Source organism: Gouania willdenowi, unplaced genomic scaffold (genome assembly GCF_900634775.1).
Source record: "Gouania willdenowi unplaced genomic scaffold, fGouWil2.1 scaffold_332_arrow_ctg1, whole genome shotgun sequence".
Classification (NCBI taxonomy): Eukaryota; Metazoa; Chordata; class Actinopteri; order Blenniiformes; family Gobiesocidae; genus Gouania; species Gouania willdenowi.
This window is the reverse complement of record NW_021145094.1, coordinates 443,057-463,056: the sequence shown is the minus strand read 5'-3', so window position 1 is coordinate 463,056 and position 20,000 is coordinate 443,057. Positions and strand designations below refer to the sequence as shown.

The 20,000-nt window shown below is 39.0% G+C and overlaps 1 protein-coding gene across 1 annotated transcript in view; it reads left to right on the top strand.

Annotated features, from left to right (window-relative positions):
• LOC114459644 (FRAS1-related extracellular matrix protein 1-like) overlaps positions 1-19,154 on the top strand; it is a 66,011-nt gene extending 46,857 nt beyond the window's left edge. The window contains exons 18-24 of the mRNA XM_028441832.1: positions 1,299-1,484; positions 1,583-1,779; positions 1,842-2,025; positions 3,504-3,648; positions 3,738-3,879; positions 11,012-11,207; positions 18,782-19,154. Coding sequence (XP_028297633.1) covers positions 1,299-1,484; positions 1,583-1,779; positions 1,842-2,025; positions 3,504-3,648; positions 3,738-3,879; positions 11,012-11,207; positions 18,782-19,050 — 1,319 coding nt within the window. The 3' untranslated portion in view covers positions 19,051-19,154. The remainder of the gene's footprint in view (positions 1-1,298; positions 1,485-1,582; positions 1,780-1,841; positions 2,026-3,503; positions 3,649-3,737; positions 3,880-11,011; positions 11,208-18,781) is intronic.
• Positions 19,155-20,000: the final 846 nt, after the last annotated feature.

Sequence of the window (20,000 nt, the reverse complement as noted above, 5' to 3'; positions counted from 1 at the left end):
TTAGCTGTTAGATGAAAGCTGTTAGACGATAGCTGATAGCTGATAGCTGATAGCTGATAGCTAATAGCTAATAGCTAATAGCTAATAGCTGATAGCTGATAGCTGATAGCTGATAGCTGATAGCTAATAGCTGATAGCTGTTAGACGATAGCTGATAGCTGTTAGATAATAGCTGTTAGCTGTTAGATGAAAGCTGTTAGACGATAGCTGATAGCTGTTAGATAATAGCTGTTAGCTGTTAGCTGATAGCTGTTAGACGATAGCTGATAGCTGTTAGATAATAGCTGTTAGCTGTTAGCTGTTAGATGAAAGCTGTTAGACGATAGCTGATAGCTGATAGCTGATAGCTGATAGCTAATAGCTAATAGCTGATAGCTGATAGCTGATAGCTGATAGCTAATAGCTGATAGCTGTTAGACGATAGCTGATAGCTGTTAGATAATAGCTGTTAGCTGTTAGATGAAAGCTGTTAGACGATAGCTGATAGCTGATAGCTGATAGCTAATAGCTGATAGCTGTTAGACGATAGCTGATAGCTGTTAGACGATAGCTGATAGCTGTTAGATAATAGCTGTTAGCTGTTAGCTGTTAGATGAAAGCTGTTAGACGATAGCTGATAGCTGATAGCTGATAGCTAATAGCTAATAGCTAATAGCTGTAAGCTGATAGCTGATAGCTGATAGCTGTTAGCTGTTAGCTGATAGCTGTTAGCTGTTAGCTGAGAGATAGGTGTTATTTGATAGCTGTTAGCTGTTAGCTGAGCGATAGCTGTTAGCTGATAGCTGTTAGCTGATAGCTGTTAGCTGATAGCTGTTAGCTGATAGCTGTTAGCTGAGAGATAGGTGTTAGTTGATAGCTGTTAGCTGATAGCTGTTAGCTGAGAGTTAGCTGTTAGCTGATAGCTGTTAGCTGAGAGATAGCTGTTAGTTGATAGCTGTTAGCTGAGAGATAGCTGTTAGCTGATAGCTGTTAGCTGTTAGCTGAGCGATAGCTGTTAGCTGATAGCTGATAGCTGTTAGCTGATAGCTGTTAGCTGATAGCTGATAGCTGTTAGCTGAGAGATAGGTGTTAGTTGATAGCTGTTAGCTGATAGCTGTTAGCTGAGAATTAGCTGTTAGCTGATAGCTGTTAGCTGAGAGATAGGTGTTAGTTGATAGCTGTTAGCTGATAGCTGTTAGCTGAGAATTAGCTGTTAGCTGATAGCTGTTAGCTGAGAGATAGCTGTTAGCTGATAGCTGTTAGCTGTTAGCTGATAGCTGTTAGCTGTTAGCTGATTGACTGTGTTTCTGTGTTTGTAGGAGATGTTTTTAAGGTGGATGAAGGGGGTGTGGCTTTGATAACGGCGTCTCATCTGAAAGCCTTGGACTCAGACACAGAGTGGGAGAATCTGACCATCAGCGTGACGTCTACGCCCCAATATGGATACGTTGAGAACGTCCTCCCGTTTCCTGGTTCTGAGAAAAGCAACGTGGGCCAAAGCATCAGTAAGAACCCTAGAACCTTCACCATGGGAAGGTTCCTTCTAGAACCCTCAGCATAGGAAGGTTCCATCACTCGTTCTCTAACCAACACTATCTTTCAGCTACGTTCTCATACCAAGACGTGATGGAAGGAAACATAAGGTACGTTCAGTCCAGACACCAGGGCCTGGAGCCCACAGCGGACCACTTCCTGCTGCGTGTGTCAGACGGTAAACACAGCTCCACTCAGGTTCCGTTCTACGTCATCATCGTCCCCAGCAACGATGAGACCCCACGATTCACCGCTAACAACGTCACAGTAAGATGTTCTTCATCACATCCACCAGGGGGCGCTGTCACAGTAACATGTTTATCATACAGGTTCTAGAAGGAGAACGGGTCCAGTTGGACTCCTCTGTGTTCTACGCTGATGATGATGATGTTCCAGAGGACGTGTTGTTGCTCAGTGTGATAGAACCTCCTCAGCACGGAACCATCGTTATTACAGAGAACAACAGTTCTATATCAGATGGACTTCATTTCACCATGACTGACCTGGATAACGGTAACTCTCCTTTATTATCTACACCAGGGGTTCTCAACCTTAGGGTCAGGACCCCATTTGGAGTCACTAGACACTGGGAGGGGTCACCAGATGCCTTCAAGACATTAAGAATATTTTGTGAATAATTTGAGCCCATTTTTGCTTATTTTTACCTTTTTTTTTCTACAACTCCACCAAACTCACCATATTTTAACCTATTTTCATCACTTTTTCTTGCCATATTTTTGCTCTTTTTAATGCATTTTTGCTACATTACTTTCATTTTTACATCACATTTTAATGACTTTTCTACACATTTTTTTCCACTTTCCAGACATGTTCAGACAATTTAACCATATTCATCATTTTTTTAATGCCTATAATTTGCTTGTTTAAACTAATTTTTTACAACATTTTTAAATTCCATTATCCACAATTTGCAACTTTTAACCAATTTCTGTAGTTTTTAAAATCTCATTTCACCTCCTTTTCCACCATTTTTATTCACTTTGAACCATTTTTATTAGTGATTAAAACCATGATTTCCATCTTTAAGATGACTATAATAATAATAATAAACGTTCCTGGATAACAGTGGATATTATTCAGATGAATAAATAAATGTGGTTATCACAGATTCATAGAACAATGGACCATCATTTTACTGACTTTATGGATGGACCCCAAAAATCTCTCCTTTATTCCCCCTTATAGATGGTCCTGTCTCCACATGACTGTTCTTCAATGTTCATGTCTGTGTTCAACCACCTTCAGCTACAGTGGGGGTCCCTGCTCTATGGGACCTTTATTTTGGAGGGTCCCTGCTCTATGGGACCTTTATTTTGGAGGGTCCCTGCTCTATGGGACCTTTATTTTGGAGGGTCCCTGCTCTATGGGACCTTTATTTTGGAGGGTCCCTGCTCTATGGGACCTTTATTTTGGAGGGTCCCTGCTCTCTGGACCTTTATTTTGTAGGTCAAGGACCTGAAAAGAACCACTGATTTATATCAATAAACACTCTGGATGATAATAATAATAATAATAATAATAATAATAATAATAATAATAATAATAATAATAATAATAATAATACATACATACATTTTATTTAACACTTTATCAAAGTCACTTTACAGAATTAAGGGATTATTCTTTCACTCCACACTTAGTGGTGGTAAACTACAATTGTAGCCACAGCTGCCCTGGGGCAGACTGACAGAATAGAGGCTGCCATAGGCCCCTCCCACAGCCACCAGCACTTACACACACACTACATTCATACTAGACAATGTGGGTGAAGTGCCTTGCCCAAGGACACAATGACAGATACCACTGAGGTGACTGTCCACCACTGTGGTCTCTGGAACTCTCAGTGGTCTCCATCATCTACTGACCAGGACCAGACCTGATTATCTTCATAGATCTAACCAGATCAGCCAATCACAGGCTGGGATGGCTGTCACTGAGTCTCTGTGAAGGTTCTCATTCTTTTTATCCAGGTTTGATGTTGACGTACACACATGATGACTCTGAGATGATGAAGGACATCTTCACTGTCCAACTGACAGATGGAAAACACACAGTGATCAGATATGTAGGGATCACAGTGGAGCCAGTTAATGATGAACCACCCACTATAATCAGGTTAGACTCATTCTGATTATCACCATCATCTTCATCATTATTACCACCACCACCACTACACTACTACACACTACACTTGTTTTGTGCAGGAATGATGGCGTTGACGTAGACGTTGGTGAAACTCGACTTATTTCCAGTCTCTCACTGTTTGCTCGTGACGTGGACACTTTATCATCTCAGATTTATTATGTGTTAGAAACACTTCCTAGACATGGACGACTGGAGGTTAAGGTTAGTGATGTCACTAGGAAGGTAATGAATGAATGAATGAATAAGTGAGTGTTTCTTCTACAGGAAGGTGATGAATGAATGAATTATTAAATGAATGAATGAATGAATGAATGAATGAATGAATGAATGAATGAATGAATGAATGAATGAATGAATGAATGAATGAATGAATTATTAAATAAATGAATGAATGAATGAAGTATTTAATGAATGAGTGTTTCTTCCACAGGAAGGTGATGAATGAATGAATTATTAAATGAATGAATGAAGTATTTAATGAATGAATGTTTCTCCCACAGGAAGGTGATGAATGAATGAATTATTAAATGAATGAATGAATGAATGAATGAAGTATTTAATGAATGAGTGTTTCTTCCACAGGAAGGTGATGAATGAATGAATTATTAAATGAATGAATGAATGAAGTATTTAATGAATGAATGAATGAGTGTTTCTCCTACAGGAAGGTGATGAATGAATGAATTATTAAATGAATGAATGAAGTATTTAATGAATGAATGAATGAGTGTTTCTCCTACAGGAAGGTGATGAATGAATGAATTACTAAATGAATGAATGAATGAATGAATTATTAAATGAATGAATGAATGAATTATTAAATGAATGAATGAATGAAGTATTTAATGAATGAGTGTTTCTTCCACAGGAAGGTGATGAATGGGTGAATTATTAAATGAATGAATGAAGTATTTAATGAATGAATGTTTCTCCCACAGGAAGGTGATGAATGAATGAATTATTAAATGAATGAATGAATGAATTATTAAATGAATGAATGAATGAAGTATTTAATGAATGAATGTTTCTCCCACAGGAAGGTGATGAATGAATGAATTATTAAATGAATGAATGAATGAATGAATGAAGTATTTAATGAATGAGTGTTTCTTCCACAGGAAGGTGATGAATGAATGAATTATTAAATGAATGAATGAATGAAGTATTTAATGAATGAATGAATGAGTGTTTCTCCTACAGGAAGGTGATGAATGAATGAATTATTAAATGAATGAATGAAGTATTTAATGAATGAATGAATGAGTGTTTCTCCTACAGGAAGGTGATGAATGAATGAATTACTAAATGAATGAATGAATGAATGAATTATTAAATGAATGAATGAATGAATTATTAAATGAATGAATGAATGAAGTATTTAATGAATGAGTGTTTCTCCTACAGGAAGGTGATGAATGAATGAATTACTAAATGAATGAATGAATGAATGAATTATTAAATGAATGAATGAATGAATTATTAAATGAATGAATGAATGAAGTATTTAATGAATGAGTGTTTCTTCCACAGGAAGGTGATGAATGGGTGAATTATTAAATGAATGAATGAAGTATTTAATGAATGAATGTTTCTCCCACAGGAAGGTGATGAATGAATGAATTATTAAATGAATGAATGAATGAATTATTAAATGAATGAATGAATGAAGTATTTAATGAATGAATGTTTCTCCCACAGGAAGGTGATGAATGAATGAATTATTAAATAAATGAATGAATGAATGAAGTATTTAATGAATGAATGTTTCTCCCACAGGAAGGTGATGAATGAATGAATTATTAAATAAATGAATGAATGAATGAAGTATTTAATGAATGAGTGTTTCTCCCACAGGAAGGTGATGAATGAATGAATTATTAAATAAATGAATGAATGAATGAAGTATTTAATGAATGAGTGTTTCTCCCACAGGAAGGTGATGAATGGGTGAATTATTAAATGAATGAATGAATGAAGTATTTAATGAATGAGTGTTTCTCCCACAGGAAGGTGATGAATGGATGAATTATTAAATGAATGAATGAATGAATTATTAAATGAATGAATGAATGAAGTATTTAATGAATGAATGAATGAATGAATGAATGAAGTATTTAATGAATGAGTGTTTCTCCCACAGGAAGGTGATGAATGAATGAATTATTAAATGAATGAATGAATGAATGAAGTATTTAATGAATGAGTGTTTCTCCCACAGGAAGGTGATGAATGGGTGAATTATTAAATGAATGAATGAATGAAGTATTTAATGAATGAGTGTTTCTCCCACAGGAAGGTGATGCAACACGATTGTGCTGGTGACGTGCTGACGTGGTGACGTATCGATCATTTCCTGTTTACACTCTACCGCTGTTTGCAGCGCTCTACTACTGTGTTCTGCTAACTCTAATCAAACTTGTTGTCATTGATATTTTAGCCTTGAAAACACTTGTTTTAATTTTTTACCGTACAGTTAAACGTACGAAGGTTAAGTAAAAAGCAATCTCGCCTCTTATAGGCAGTACAATCTCCTTTAAACTTCCTTTTGTCCTTAGCTTAGCTTAGCTTAAATTTAGCACCTATGGCTTCTCTCTCCTCCCCTCCGCTCTCCTGCCCGGTGTGTCAGATGTTTAGTTACTCCTCCTCCTCCTTTAGGGACAATGGTAGTTGCATAAAGTGTAGCGTACTGTTAGATATGGAGGCGAGGATCAACAATCTGGAGAAGCGGTTCCGCACCCCTGATACCAAAACCGAAGCTAGCAAGCAGGACCTAGCCGGTGCGGACCGTGCTAGCTCTAGCTTAGCCTCCCCCCCGGCCAGCAATGAGTGGGTTACTGTCCGTGGTAAGCATAGTCGAAGGTCAAAAAGCCGCTCGGGACACCACCATGTTCACGTCTCAAACAGGTTCTCCCCCCTCTGTGAGGACAACACACTCACCGGGGAACAAACTCTGATAATTGGCGACTCCATAGTGAGAAACGTGAAGCTAGCGAAGTCAGCGGGCATTGTGAGGTGCATCCCAGGGGCCAGAGCGGGCGACATAGAATCAAATCTAAAGTTGCTGGCAAAGAGTAACCGTAAGTTTGATAGGATAGTCCTCCATGTCGGCACTAATGACTCCCGACGTCGCCAGTCGGAAGCAACCAAAGTGAACATTGAATCAGTTTGTGCTTATGCTAAAACAATGTCGGACTCCGTAATTTTCTCTGGTCCCTTACCAAATCTGACCAGTGATGACATGTATAGCCGCATGTCATCATTTAACCGCTGGCTATCGAGGTGGTGTCCAGAAAACGAGGTGGGCTTCATTGATAATTGGAGATCCTTCTGGGGAAAACCGAACCTGATAGGAAGAGATGGAATCCATCCTACTTTGGAGGGAGCATCTCTACTATCAGAAAACATGGCACATTTATGACATCTCATGAATGAGACCATGTTACAGAGGGGGAGTCCTCCACGCCCCTCTGCGCTTGCCTTAGGACAGTTTCCCTCCCATTGCTATCAGGATAGCTGTGTTCATCGCCATGACAACTGTTGTGATGGTGATGAATATTATTTTATGGAGACGGTGTCTGTCCCCTGACCCATATTTCACAATGATTTTAACATAAAATCAAATAAAAGAGCTATCAATTATAAAAATCTGAAAAAAATTAAAATCTCAAATCTAGAAACACCAAAACATAAAGGCATTAGATGTGCTCTATTAAATATTAGATCACTGAGATCCAAATCTCTACTAGTAAATGACCTTATCTCAGAAAATAACCTTGATTTATTCTGTTTAACTGAAACATGGCTGTATCAAGATGAATATGTTAGTTTAAATGAAGCCACTCCTCCCAGTCATTTAAATACTCATATGCCACGAGACATAGGCCGTGGAGGTGGTGTAGCAGCTATTTATCATTCCTCTCTCCTAATCTATCCTAAACCAAAGGCCAGTTACACTTCCTTTGAAAGCCTGGTTCTAAATTTATCTCATATCGAATCAAAAACCTGCCAGCCAGTCTTATTTGCGATAATTTACCGTCCTCCAGGCCCTTATTCTGAATTTATATCAGAATTCTCTGAGTTTATATCAAACTTAGTCCTCAGTTCTGATAAAATACTGATAGTAGGAGATTTTAATATCCATGTGGACAAAGATAGTGATAGCCTGAGCTCAGCCTTTATGTCCCTAATAGACTCAGTTGGCTTTTTTCAAACTATTAATGAAGCTACTCATCGTTTAAATCATACTCTTGATCTTGTTCTAACATATGGCCTTGATATTAATGAACTAAAAGTCTACCCTGAAAATCCTCTGCTATCAGATCACTTTTTAATATCTTTTAACATTATCCTAGAGGATCTCGCACTGTGCAATAAATAGTTACAAGTAGAAATCTATCCAACAGTGCTGTGGCTAAATTTAAAGAGGCCATTCCTGCTGCCTTAAACTCAGTGCACCATCCAATAAATAACTATGATATTAATTATAACCCCTCTCAACTGGATCTGCTTGTCGATAGCTCTGCTAGTCTACTAAAATCCACCTTGGACTCAATTGCCCCATTGAGGGAAAAAACTATTAAACGTCAGAGGAAAGCTCCGTGGTTTAGCTCTGAAACTCACACACTCAAACAAACAACCCGTAAATTAGAGAGAATGTGGCGCTCCAATAAAACAGAGGAGTCACGAATACTTTGGCAAGAAAGCCATAGTAAATACATGACAGCCTTACGACATAGTCGATCTACATACTATTCCTCACTAATTGAAGAAAATAAAAATAATCCGAGGTACCTTTTCAGCACTGTAGCCAGGCTAACACAAAGTCAGAGCTCTATTGAGCCCATGATTCCTCTAGCCCTCAGCTGTGAGGACTTTATGACATTTTTTAACGATAAAATTCACAAGATTAGAGATAAAATTAGCCACTCCCTGCCTTCACCTGGGCCTGCTGTACCATTAAATGTAAATAGGCCTAACCTAAACTGTTTCACACATATAGGACTTCAGGAACTTAACTCTATTATTTCATCCTCCAAACCATCGACCTGCCTTTCAGATCCGATCCCAACTAAGCTGTTTAAAGAAGTTATTCCCCTAGTCTGCCCATCTTTGTTGGAGACAATAAATATATCTCTATCAATAGGCTACGTGCCACAGTCCTTTAAAGTAGCTGTAATCAAACCCCTTCTCAAAAAACCTACTCTTGATTCCAGCACTTTAGCAAACTACAGGCCTATATCTAATCTTCCTTTTATTTCAAAGATTCTTGAGAAAGTTGTGGCAGCTCAGCTCTGTGAATTTCTTCAAAACAACAGCCTGTTCGAGGACTTCCAGTCAGGCTTTAGAGCTCAACACAGCACAGAGACTGCTTTAGTTAAAGTAACTAATGATCTACTCTGGGCTTCAGATGAAGGACGACTCTCAGTGCTGGTTTTATTAGATCTTAGTGCAGCTTTTGACACTATAGATCACTATATTCTACTAGAGAGATTAGAGAAATTACTTGGAATCACAGGGACTGCCCTAAACTGGTTTAAGTCCTACCTATCTGATAGGTACCAGTTTGTACACGTGAATAATAAGTCTTCTGTGTACACTAAAGTAAGCTACGGGGTTCCTCAGGGCTCTGTGCTAGGTCCAATCCTCTTCTGTATCTATATGATCCCCCTTGGTAATGTTATGAGAAAATACTCTGTTAACTTCCACTGCTATGCTGATGATACCCAACTGTATGTATCAATGAAGTCAGGTGAGACAAATCAGCTATCTAAACTTGAGGCCTGTCTAAAGGACATTAGGGCCTGGATGGACCAAAATTTTCTTCTTCTCAACTCAGACAAGACTGAGGTCATTGTACTGGGCCCGCGACACCTTAGAGAAACCTATGCTAGCCTAACTGCCCTAGATGGCATTACTCTGGCACAAAGCACAACTGTTAGAAACCTTGGGGTTCTATTTGATCAGGACTTATCCTTCAACTCTCACATAAAACAAACTTCAAGAACTGCCTTCTTTCATCTCCGTAACATTGCTAAAATCAGATCTATCCTGTCTCAGGGCGACGCCGAAAAACTAGTCCATGCTTTTGTTACCTCTAGACTGGATTATTGTAATTCTCTTTTAGCAGGCTGCCCGAGCAAGTCGCTTAAGACACTTCAACTGGTTCAAAATGCTGCAGCACGTGTACTGACTAAAACTAGGAGAAGAGATCACATTACTCCTGTATTAGCCTCTCTGCATTGGCTTCCCATAAAATATAGAATAGAATTCAAGATTCTTCTTCTCACTTATAAAGCCCTAAATGGACAGGCACCAGTCTATCTCAAGGAGCTTGTAGTGCCATACAATCCCCCCAGAACACTACGCTCTCAAAATGCTGGACTACTCGTTGTTCCATTCATCTCTAAAAGTAGTATAGGAGGAAGAGCTTTCAGTTATCAGGCCCCACTTCTCTGGAACCATCTACCAACCACGGTTCGGGGGGCAGACACCCTCTCTACCTTAAGGTTAGGCTCAAAACATTCCTCTTTGATAAAGCTTTTAGTTAGGAACCAGCTCATAGCTCATAATTAAGATGCAATAGGCATAGACTGCCGGGGGGGGGGTCTGGCATGCTCGGTTGGAGAGAGGTTGGAGAGGGCGTTAAGAGAGAGGTCATTTAGGTTAGAGAGGGACCGGAGAGGGTCCCATTCCTCTTTCAAACACTCCCTCTATGTCTGCTTACTCCCTTGTGTGTTTGCTCCTGTACTCCTTCTGGCTTTTGTCTTGCAGGTCCGTGGGATCCTCAGTGTGGAGTTACAGAGACTCAGCGGCTCTGTCTCCACCCTTTCCTCTGCACACACCCAACACAGCATAACGTGGATGGCTGTTCATCATAGGAATGGGATCCACACAAGGTTCCTGCTGCTTAACAGAAGGTTTTCCTTGCCGCCATGATGAATTCATGTTGGGTGTGGGATACATATGTATGTGTATATACGTATATATGCATATGTGTGTATCCATAAAATGAAGAGTCCGTCCTTAAGACTGCTCTACTGTAAAGTGCCTTGAGATACCATTGGTTATGATTTGGCGCTATACAAATAAAGATTGATTGATTGATTGATTGATTGAATGAATGAATTATTAAATGAATGAATGAATGAATTATTAAATGAATGAATGAATGAATGAAGTATTTAATGAATGAGTGTTTCTCCCACAGGAAGGTGATGAATGGATGAATTATTAAATGAATGAATGAATGAATTATTAAATGAATGAATGAATGAATTATTAAATAAATGAATGAATGAATGAAGTATTTAATGAATGAATGTTTCTCCTACAGGAAGGTGATGAATGGGTGAATCTGAGCTCTGGGACCAACGTGACACAGGAAGCTGTGAACATGAACCATGTTCGTTACGTCCACACTAACAGACTCACCTCAGAGAAAAAAGACGTGTTTGTGTTTCACCTGAACGACGGCGTCAACCGTTCACCCTCGCAGTATTTCACCATGTCACTCAAAGACGTGGGGGAGGGTAGGTGCCTTTTATAGCTCTATAGAATCAATGTCTATTCCAAACAATCATTCACTGAAACTGTAACCACTCTACCATCTCTACGATCAACCCACTTCTATGTTTGTCTAAATCACCTGTGATCAGCTGCTTCATCCATTCACCTCCTCAGTGAGATGACGTAGAGAGAACCTGTCTCTGATTGGACGTCGTTAACTCCTCCTCCTCCGTTTGTCCAATTATGACAAATAATCCATAAGATTAAAGTTTTGACTTTTATCATTTGTAGCTTTTAAATCTTTTGAGTTGTGATTTTTTGTGAAACTGCTTTGACTTTCAGCTGTGATGTCATAGTTTAAAGTGTAGAGCTGGTTAAAGTAGATTAGCTGATCTACTTTACCTTCAAATCTATAAAACACATTTACACCTTTAGCAACCGTATTCATAATGCTTAGCTAATGCTAGGTTAATGCATTGCTAATGCTAGTTAATGCTTAGCTAATGCTAGGTTAATTCTAATGCCAGGTTGACTTTCAGCTGTGATGTCATAGTTTATAGTGTAGAGCTGGTTAAAGTAGATTAGCTGATCTACTTTACCTTCAAATCTATAAAACACATTTACACCTTTAGCAACCGTATTCATAATGCTTAGCTAATGCTAGTTAATGCATAGCTAATGCTAGGTTAATGCATAGCTAATGCTAGGTTAATGCTTAGCTAATGCTAGGTTAATGCTTAGCTAATGCTAGGTTAATGCTTAGCTAATGCTAGGTTAATGCATAGCTAATGCTAGGTTAATGCTTAGCTAATGCTAGGTCAATTCTAATGCCAGGTTGACTTTCAGCTGTGATGTCATAGTTTATAGTGTAGAGCTGGTTAAAGTAGATGAGCTGATCTACTTTACCTTCAAATCTATAAAACACATTTACACCTTTAGCAACCGTATTCATAATGCTTAGCTAATGCTAGGTTAATGCATAGTTAATGCTAGGTTAATGCATAGCTAATGCTAGGTTAATGCATAGCTAATGCTAGGTTAATGCATAGCTAATGCTAGGTTAATTCTAATGCCAGGTTGACTTTCAGCTGTGATGTCATAGTTTATAGTGTAGAGCTGGTTAAAGTAGATGAGCTGATCTACTTTACCTTCAAATCTATAAAACACATTTACACCTTTAGCAACCGTATTCATAATGCTGAGCTAATGCTAGTTAATGCATAGCTAATGCTCGGTTAATGCATAGCTAATGCTAGGTTAATGCATAGCTAATGCTAGGTTAATGCATAGCTAATGCTAGGTTAATGCATAGCTAATGCTAGGTTAATTCTAATGCCAGGTTGACTTTCAGCTGTGATGTCATAGTTTATAGTGTAGAGCTGGTTAAAGTAGATGAGCTGATCTACTTTACCTTCAAATCTATAAAACACATTTACACCTTTAGCAACCGTATTCATAATGCTTAGCTAATGCTAGGTTAATGCATAGCTAATGCTAGTTAATGCTTAGTTAATGCTAGGTTAATGCTTAGCTAATGCTAGTTAATGCTTAGCTAATGCTAGGTTAATTCTAATGCCAGGTTGACTTTCAGCTGTGATGTCATAGTTTATAGTGTAGAGCTGGTTAAAGTAGATTAGCTGATCTACTTTACCTTCAAATCTATAAAACACATTTACACCTTTAGCAACCGTATTTATAATGCTTAGCTAATGCTAGGTTAATGCATAGCTAATGCTAGGTTAATGCTTAGCTAATGCTAGGTTAATGCTTAGCTAATGCTAGGTTAATGCTTAGCTAATGCTAGGTTAATGCATAGCTAATGCTAGGTTAATGCTTAGCTAATGCTAGGTCAATTCTAATGCCAGGTTGACTTTCAGCTGTGATGTCATAGTTTATAGTGTAGAGCTGGTTAAAGTAGATGAGCTGATCTACTTTACCTTCAAATCTATAAAACACATTTACACCTTTAGCAACCGTATTCATAATGCTTAGCTAATGCTAGGTTAATGCATAGTTAATGCTAGGTTAATGCATAGCTAATGCTAGGTTAATGCATAGCTAATGCTAGGTTAATGCATAGCTAATGCTAGGTTAATTCTAATGCCAGGTTGACTTTCAGCTGTGATGTCATAGTTTATAGTGTAGAGCTGGTTAAAGTAGATGAGCTGATCTACTTTACCTTCAAATCTATAAAACACATTTACACCTTTAGCAACCGTATTCATAATGCTGAGCTAATGCTAGTTAATGCATAGCTAATGCTCGGTTAATGCATAGCTAATGCTAGGTTAATGCATAGCTAATGCTAGGTTAATGCATAGCTAATGCTAGGTTAATGCATAGCTAATGCTAGGTTAATTCTAATGCCAGGTTGACTTTCAGCTGTGATGTCATAGTTTATAGTGTAGAGCTGGTTAAAGTAGATGAGCTGATCTACTTTACCTTCAAATCTATAAAACACATTTACACCTTTAGCAACCGTATTCATAATGCTTAGCTAATGCTAGGTTAATGCATAGCTAATGCTAGTTAATGCTTAGTTAATGCTAGGTTAATGCTTAGCTAATGCTAGTTAATGCTTAGCTAATGCTAGGTTAATTCTAATGCCAGGTTGACTTTCAGCTGTGATGTCATAGTTTATAGTGTAGAGCTGGTTAAAGTAGATGAGCTGATCTACTTTACCTTCAAATCTATAAAACACATTTACACCTTTAGCAACCGTATTCATAATGCTTAGCTAATGCTAGGTTAATGCATAGCTAATGCTAGTTAATGCTTAGTTAATGCTAGGTTAATGCTTAGCTAATGCTAGTTAATGCTTAGCTAATGCTAGGTTAATTCTAATGCCAGGTTGACTTTCAGCTGTGATGTCATAGTTTATAGTGTAGAGCTGGTTAAAGTAGATTAGCTGATCTACTTTACCTTCAAATCTATAAAACACATTTACACCTTTAGCAACCGTATTCATAATGCTTAGCTAATGCTAGGTTAATGCATAGCTAATGCTAGGTTAATGCTTAGCTAATGCTAGGTTAATGCTTAGCTAATGCTAGGTTAATGCTTAGCTAATGCTAGGTTAATGCTTAGCTAATGCTAGGTTAATGCTTAGCTAATTCTAGGTTAATGCTTAGCTAATGCTAGGTTAATGCATAGCTAATGCTAGGTTAATGCTTAGCTAATGCTAGTTAATGCTTAGCTAATGCTAGGTTAATTCTAATGCCAGGTTGACTTTCAGCTGTGATGTCATAGTTTATAGTGTAGAGCTGGTTAAAGTAGATTAGCTGATCTACTTTACCTTCAAATCTATAAAACACATTTACACCTTTAGCAACCGTATTCATAATGCTTAGCTAATGCTAGGTTAATGCATTGCTAATGCTAGTTAATGCTTAGCTAATGCTAGGTTAATTCTAATGCCAGGTTGACTTTCAGCTGTGATGTCATAGTTTATAGTGTAGAGCTGGTTAAAGTAGATTAGCTGATCTACTTTACCTTCAAATCTATAAAACACATTTACACCTTTAGCAACCGTATTTATAATGCTTAGCTAATGCTAGTTAATGCATAGCTAATGCTAGGTTAATGCATAGCTAATGCTAGGTTAATGCTTAGCTAATGCTAGGTTAATGCTTAGCTAATGCTAGGTTAATGCTTAGCTAATGCTAGGTTAATGCATAGCTAATGCTAGGTTAATGCTTAGCTAATGCTAGGTCAATTCTAATGCCAGGTTGACTTTCAGCTGTGATGTCATAGTTTATAGTGTAGAGCTGGTTAAAGTAGATGAGCTGATCTACTTTACCTTCAAATCTATAAAACACATTTACACCTTTAGCAACCGTATTCATAATGCTTAGCTAATGCTAGGTTAATGCATAGTTAATGCTAGGTTAATGCATAGCTAATGCTAGGTTAATGCATAGCTAATGCTAGGTTAATGCATAGCTAATGCTAGGTTAATTCTAATGCCAGGTTGACTTTCAGCTGTGATGTCATAGTTTATAGTGTAGAGGCTGGTTAAAGTAGATGAGCTGATCTACTTTACCTTCAAATCTATAAAACACATTTACACCTTTAGCAACCGTATTCATAATGCTGAGCTAATGCTAGTTAATGCATAGCTAATGCTCGGTTAATGCATAGCTAATGCTAGGTTAATGCATAGCTAATGCTAGGTTAATGCATAGCTAATGCTAGGTTAATGCATAGCTAATGCTAGGTTAATTCTAATGCCAGGTTGACTTTCAGCTGTGATGTCATAGTTATAGTGTAGAGCTGGTTAAAGTAGATGAGCTGATCTACTTTACCTTCAAATCTATAAAACACATTTACACCTTTAGCAACCGTATTCATAATGCTTAGCTAATGCTAGGTTAATGCATAGCTAATGCTAGGTTAATGCTTAGCTAATGCTAGGTTAATGCTTAGCTAATGCTAGGTTAATGCTTAGCTAATGCTAGGTTAATGCTTAGCTAATGCTAGGTTAATGCTTAGCTAATTCTAGGTTAATGCTTAGCTAATGCTAGGTTAATGCATAGCTAATGCTAGGTTAATGCTTAGCTAATGCTAGTTAATGCTTAGCTAATGCTAGGTTAATTCTAATGCCAGGTTGACTTTCAGCTGTGATGTCATAGTTTATAGTGTAGAGCTGGTTAAAGTAGATTAGCTGATCTACTTTACCTTCAAATCTATAAAACACATTTACACCTTTAGCAACCGTATTCATAATGCTTAGCTAATGCTAGGTTAATGCATAGCTAATGCTAGGTTAATGCATAGCTAATGCTAGGTTAATGCTTAGCTAATGCTAGGTTAATGCTAAGCTAATGCTTAGTTAATGCTAGGTTAATGCATAGCTAATGCTAGGTTAATGCTTAGCTAATGCTAGTTAATGCTTAGCTAATGCTAGGTTAATGCTTAGCTAATGCTAGTTAATGCTTAGCTAATGCTAGGTTAATTCTAATGCCAGGTTGACTTTCAGTTGTGATGTCATAGTTTATAGTTAGAGCTGGTTAAAGTAGATTAGCTGATCTACTTTACCTTCAAATCTATAAAACACATTTACACCTTTAGCAACCGTATTCATAATGCTTAGCTAATGCTAGGTTAATGCATAGCTAATGCTAGGTTAATGCATAGCTAATGCTAGGTTAATGCTTAGCTAATGCTAGGTTAATGCTTAGCTAAAGCTAGTTAATGTTTAGCTAATGCTAGGTTAAATCTATTGCCAGGTTTATGTTATTGCTAGGCTACTGATAATGCTAGGTTTATGTTAATATTAGGCTAATGCTATTGCTAATGCTAATGCTACATTAGTGCTAATGCTAGGCTAATGCTGATGCTAGAATAGAATAGAATCAACATTATTGGCCAAGTTATGTAAGTTATACACAATGAATCTGACTTGGTGAACTGTGCTCTCTCTAATAATGTAAACATTAAATAACATTAAAAAATAACAATTAACTAGAAAAAAAATATATATAAACATAAATATAAACAATTAAATATAAACTAATATGTGCAAAACTAAATAAGATAATATAGCAAGATAATAATAATAATAATAATAATAATAATAATAATAATAATAATAATAATAATAAGATAATAGTGCAGTAGTGCATTGATGAGTAGTGCAGGTGAACATTTAAATTAAATAGTTCCAGGTTATTTCACAGTAACAGAAACATGTCTGACTCTCTATGACTGTTTAGAGTTGATCACAGTGACAGCCTGGGGGAACAAACTGTTTTGGCGTACAGTGATCAGCAGCTCCTGGGGCAGGTTGAACTTCCTCAGCTGATACAGGAAGTACTTCCTCTGCTGTGCCTTTTTCCTGGTTGTGTCTATGTGGGAGGTCCACTTCAGGTCCTGTGAGATTGTGGATCCCAGGAACCTGAAGGAGTCCACGGTAGACACTTTGCTATTCAGAATGGTAAGGGGGGTGAGTGGGGGGGGATTTCTCCTGAAGTCCACTGTCATCTCCACAGTCTTGAGTGGGTTCAGTTCCAGATGTTTCTGACTGCACCAGAGATCCAGCTGTTCCACCTCCGTCTGAAGGCAGACTCGTCCCCGTCCCGGATGAGACCGATGACGGTGGTGTCATCTGCAAACTTCAGGAGTTTCACAGAGGGGTCCCCTGAGGTGCAGTCATTGGTGTAGAGGGAGAATAGCAGTGGGGAGAGAACACACCCCTGGGGGGCGCCAGTGCTGAGTGACCGGGTGCCAGATGTGATGCTTCCCAGCCTTACTTGCTGCTTCCTGTCAGACAGGAAGTTGGTGATCCACTGACAGGTGGAGGCCGGCACTGTGAGCTGGGTGAGTTTCTGGTGAAGGATGTCCAGGATGATGGTGTTGAACGCAGAGCTGAAATCCACCAACAGGATCCTAGCGTAGGTCCCTGGGGAGTGGAGGTGATGCAGGATGTAGTTCAGACCCATGTTGACTACATCCTCCACAGACCTGTTTGCCCGATAGGCAAACTGTAGGGGGTCCAGCAGGGGTCCTGTGATGTCCTTCAGGTGGCTCAGTACCAGCCTTTCAACGTCAGAGCAATGGGTTGATAGTCATTGATCCTGTGATGGCAAGTTTCTTTGGGACTGAGATGATGCTGGAAGGTACTTCACACAGCTCCAGTGATGTGTTGAAGATCCGTGTGAAGATGTGGACCAGCTGCTCAGCACAGGCTTTCAGACAGGAGGGAGATACTCCATCTGGTCCTGGAGCCTTTTTGATCTTTTGTCTCTTGAATAGCTGGCACACATCTCTGTCATTGATCTTCAGGGCAGGTGGGGGTCAGAGGGTGAGGTGGGGGGGGGGGGAGTGGGGGGAGCAGGAAGGGCAGAGTCCAGGTGATGGGCTGATGCTAATGAGCTAGGGGGTGGGTGAGAAAACCTGCAGTAGAAGCTATTCAGGTCTTCAGCCAGTCTATTGTTTCCTGCAGGGTGGGGGGAGGGTTTCCTGTAGTTAGTGACCTCACGCAGGCCTTTCCACATTTCTGAAGGGTCTTTGTTTGAGAAGCTTTGTTTTATCTTCTCAGTGTAGCACCTCTTGTCTACTCTGATCTCCTTAGACAGTATGTTCCTGGTCTGCTTAAACAGGTCCCAGTCCCCACTGAATACCATTGCTAAGCTACTGCTGCTAATGCTAGGTTAATGCTAATATTAAACTAATGCTATTGCTAATGTTTATTCCTATAATTCCAGTCATGTTGAAGCGTTATCTTCTCTTCTTCAGCACTTTAAAGTCTTTGAGGACTCTGAGGTCGTGGACACACATTCTGACCTTCTCCACTAAGGTGTTTATGTTCTTTAGTTTTCATGATGTTCAGCAACTATTAACTATGGAACTTCCTGTTCTGGTTCCTGCTAGTAGGTCACACTCCACTGTGACACATGATTTAAAGGTAAAAAAGCAACTTGTTTTCTATGTTTATGAAAGAAGTGGATAAAGGAAGAACGGACTGAGCGCTAGCTAGCAAAGAAGGTCCTTGAAATAACACAGAAAACTCTAGAACTTTTCTACTCTAGAACTTTAGTGTATTTTTATATATACATCTTGTAACAACTGTTGCACTGATCTACTCTTTATTTTGCAGGCAACATTGGGGTCTTTGTGAATCCAGTGAACGTGAGCAGAGGAGCTCGTGTTCTCCTCAGCTCAGACGTCCTGTTAGCCGTCGACGGCTCAGATAGAGCTAACGAGCTGGTTTACACCATCACCACACCGCCCACTAGTGGACACGTGGAGAACCTTCGACGTCCTGGGGTGGTTCTCTCCAGCTTCAGTCAGATGGACGTAGCAGCTAGCCTCGTATGCTACGTTCATGACAACAGAGCTAGCTCCAGCTCAGACACCCTAAAGTAAGTCCAGTCCATCGAAACAAACACTTTCACCTAGAACTCATGTTGGTTTAGGGCCCAAATATGGACCAGTTTGATCTCAACTGGGCCCCAGACTTTAGGTTGGGGAAAATATATATGATATAAACAAAGAGAAATTACAAGCCCCTAAAATATTGCAGAGCTTCAATAAATTGTTATAAATTCCGTCCACTGAAAATGTTCTGCTGTTTTGGGTTGAAAGGTTTTTCTCACTGAAACAGGATGTTGTTGGAACGTCAGTGCTACACAAATGTTTTATTTGAATATTCATTTATACAATTACAATGTTTTCATTTGAGTTGTTGTTTTGATGATTGTTTGTTTTGTTTTTTTTCATTTTTGGTTTACACCAAAATTTTATGCGTCCCTAATGATTTGGTTATTTACACAATAATTCACGTTATCTCTGTCCTTTTTTTTGTCTCCTGTGGCCGAATCGGATGCCCTAAAGCTGGGGTCACCAACATGGTGCCCACGGGCCCCATGTAGCCCACATGGACCATGTGAGGGGCCCTCAGGAGCATTATTAAACTCTGAGGTTTGAAACAGGGCGGACCGGGGGACCCAAGTGGTCCAGGAGTCATTGACAGACCGGCCCACTTCATGCGTGGTGTGGGGGTCCAGCAGCCAGCAACGTACGTTTCATGTCCCATAACACTGCGCAAAAAGCCCAAGAATCGAACCCCGAATATTCCAAGATATGAGTCAAATACGGTGATATCCACCTGGGATACTCTCCGAACAGCAGTTGAAGTAGATGTCATGTTCGGAGCATGTCAAACTCCGGATATGGGAACACTTTTATACTTGCCATATACCAGAGTTCAATTCTTCCCGGATACTCTCCCCGGTCATATCCGAAGTCCGATATACAATTCATGGCCCATAGGGTGACTCACCCTAACCCAGGACAGTTAAATGCAGTGTCCCTAA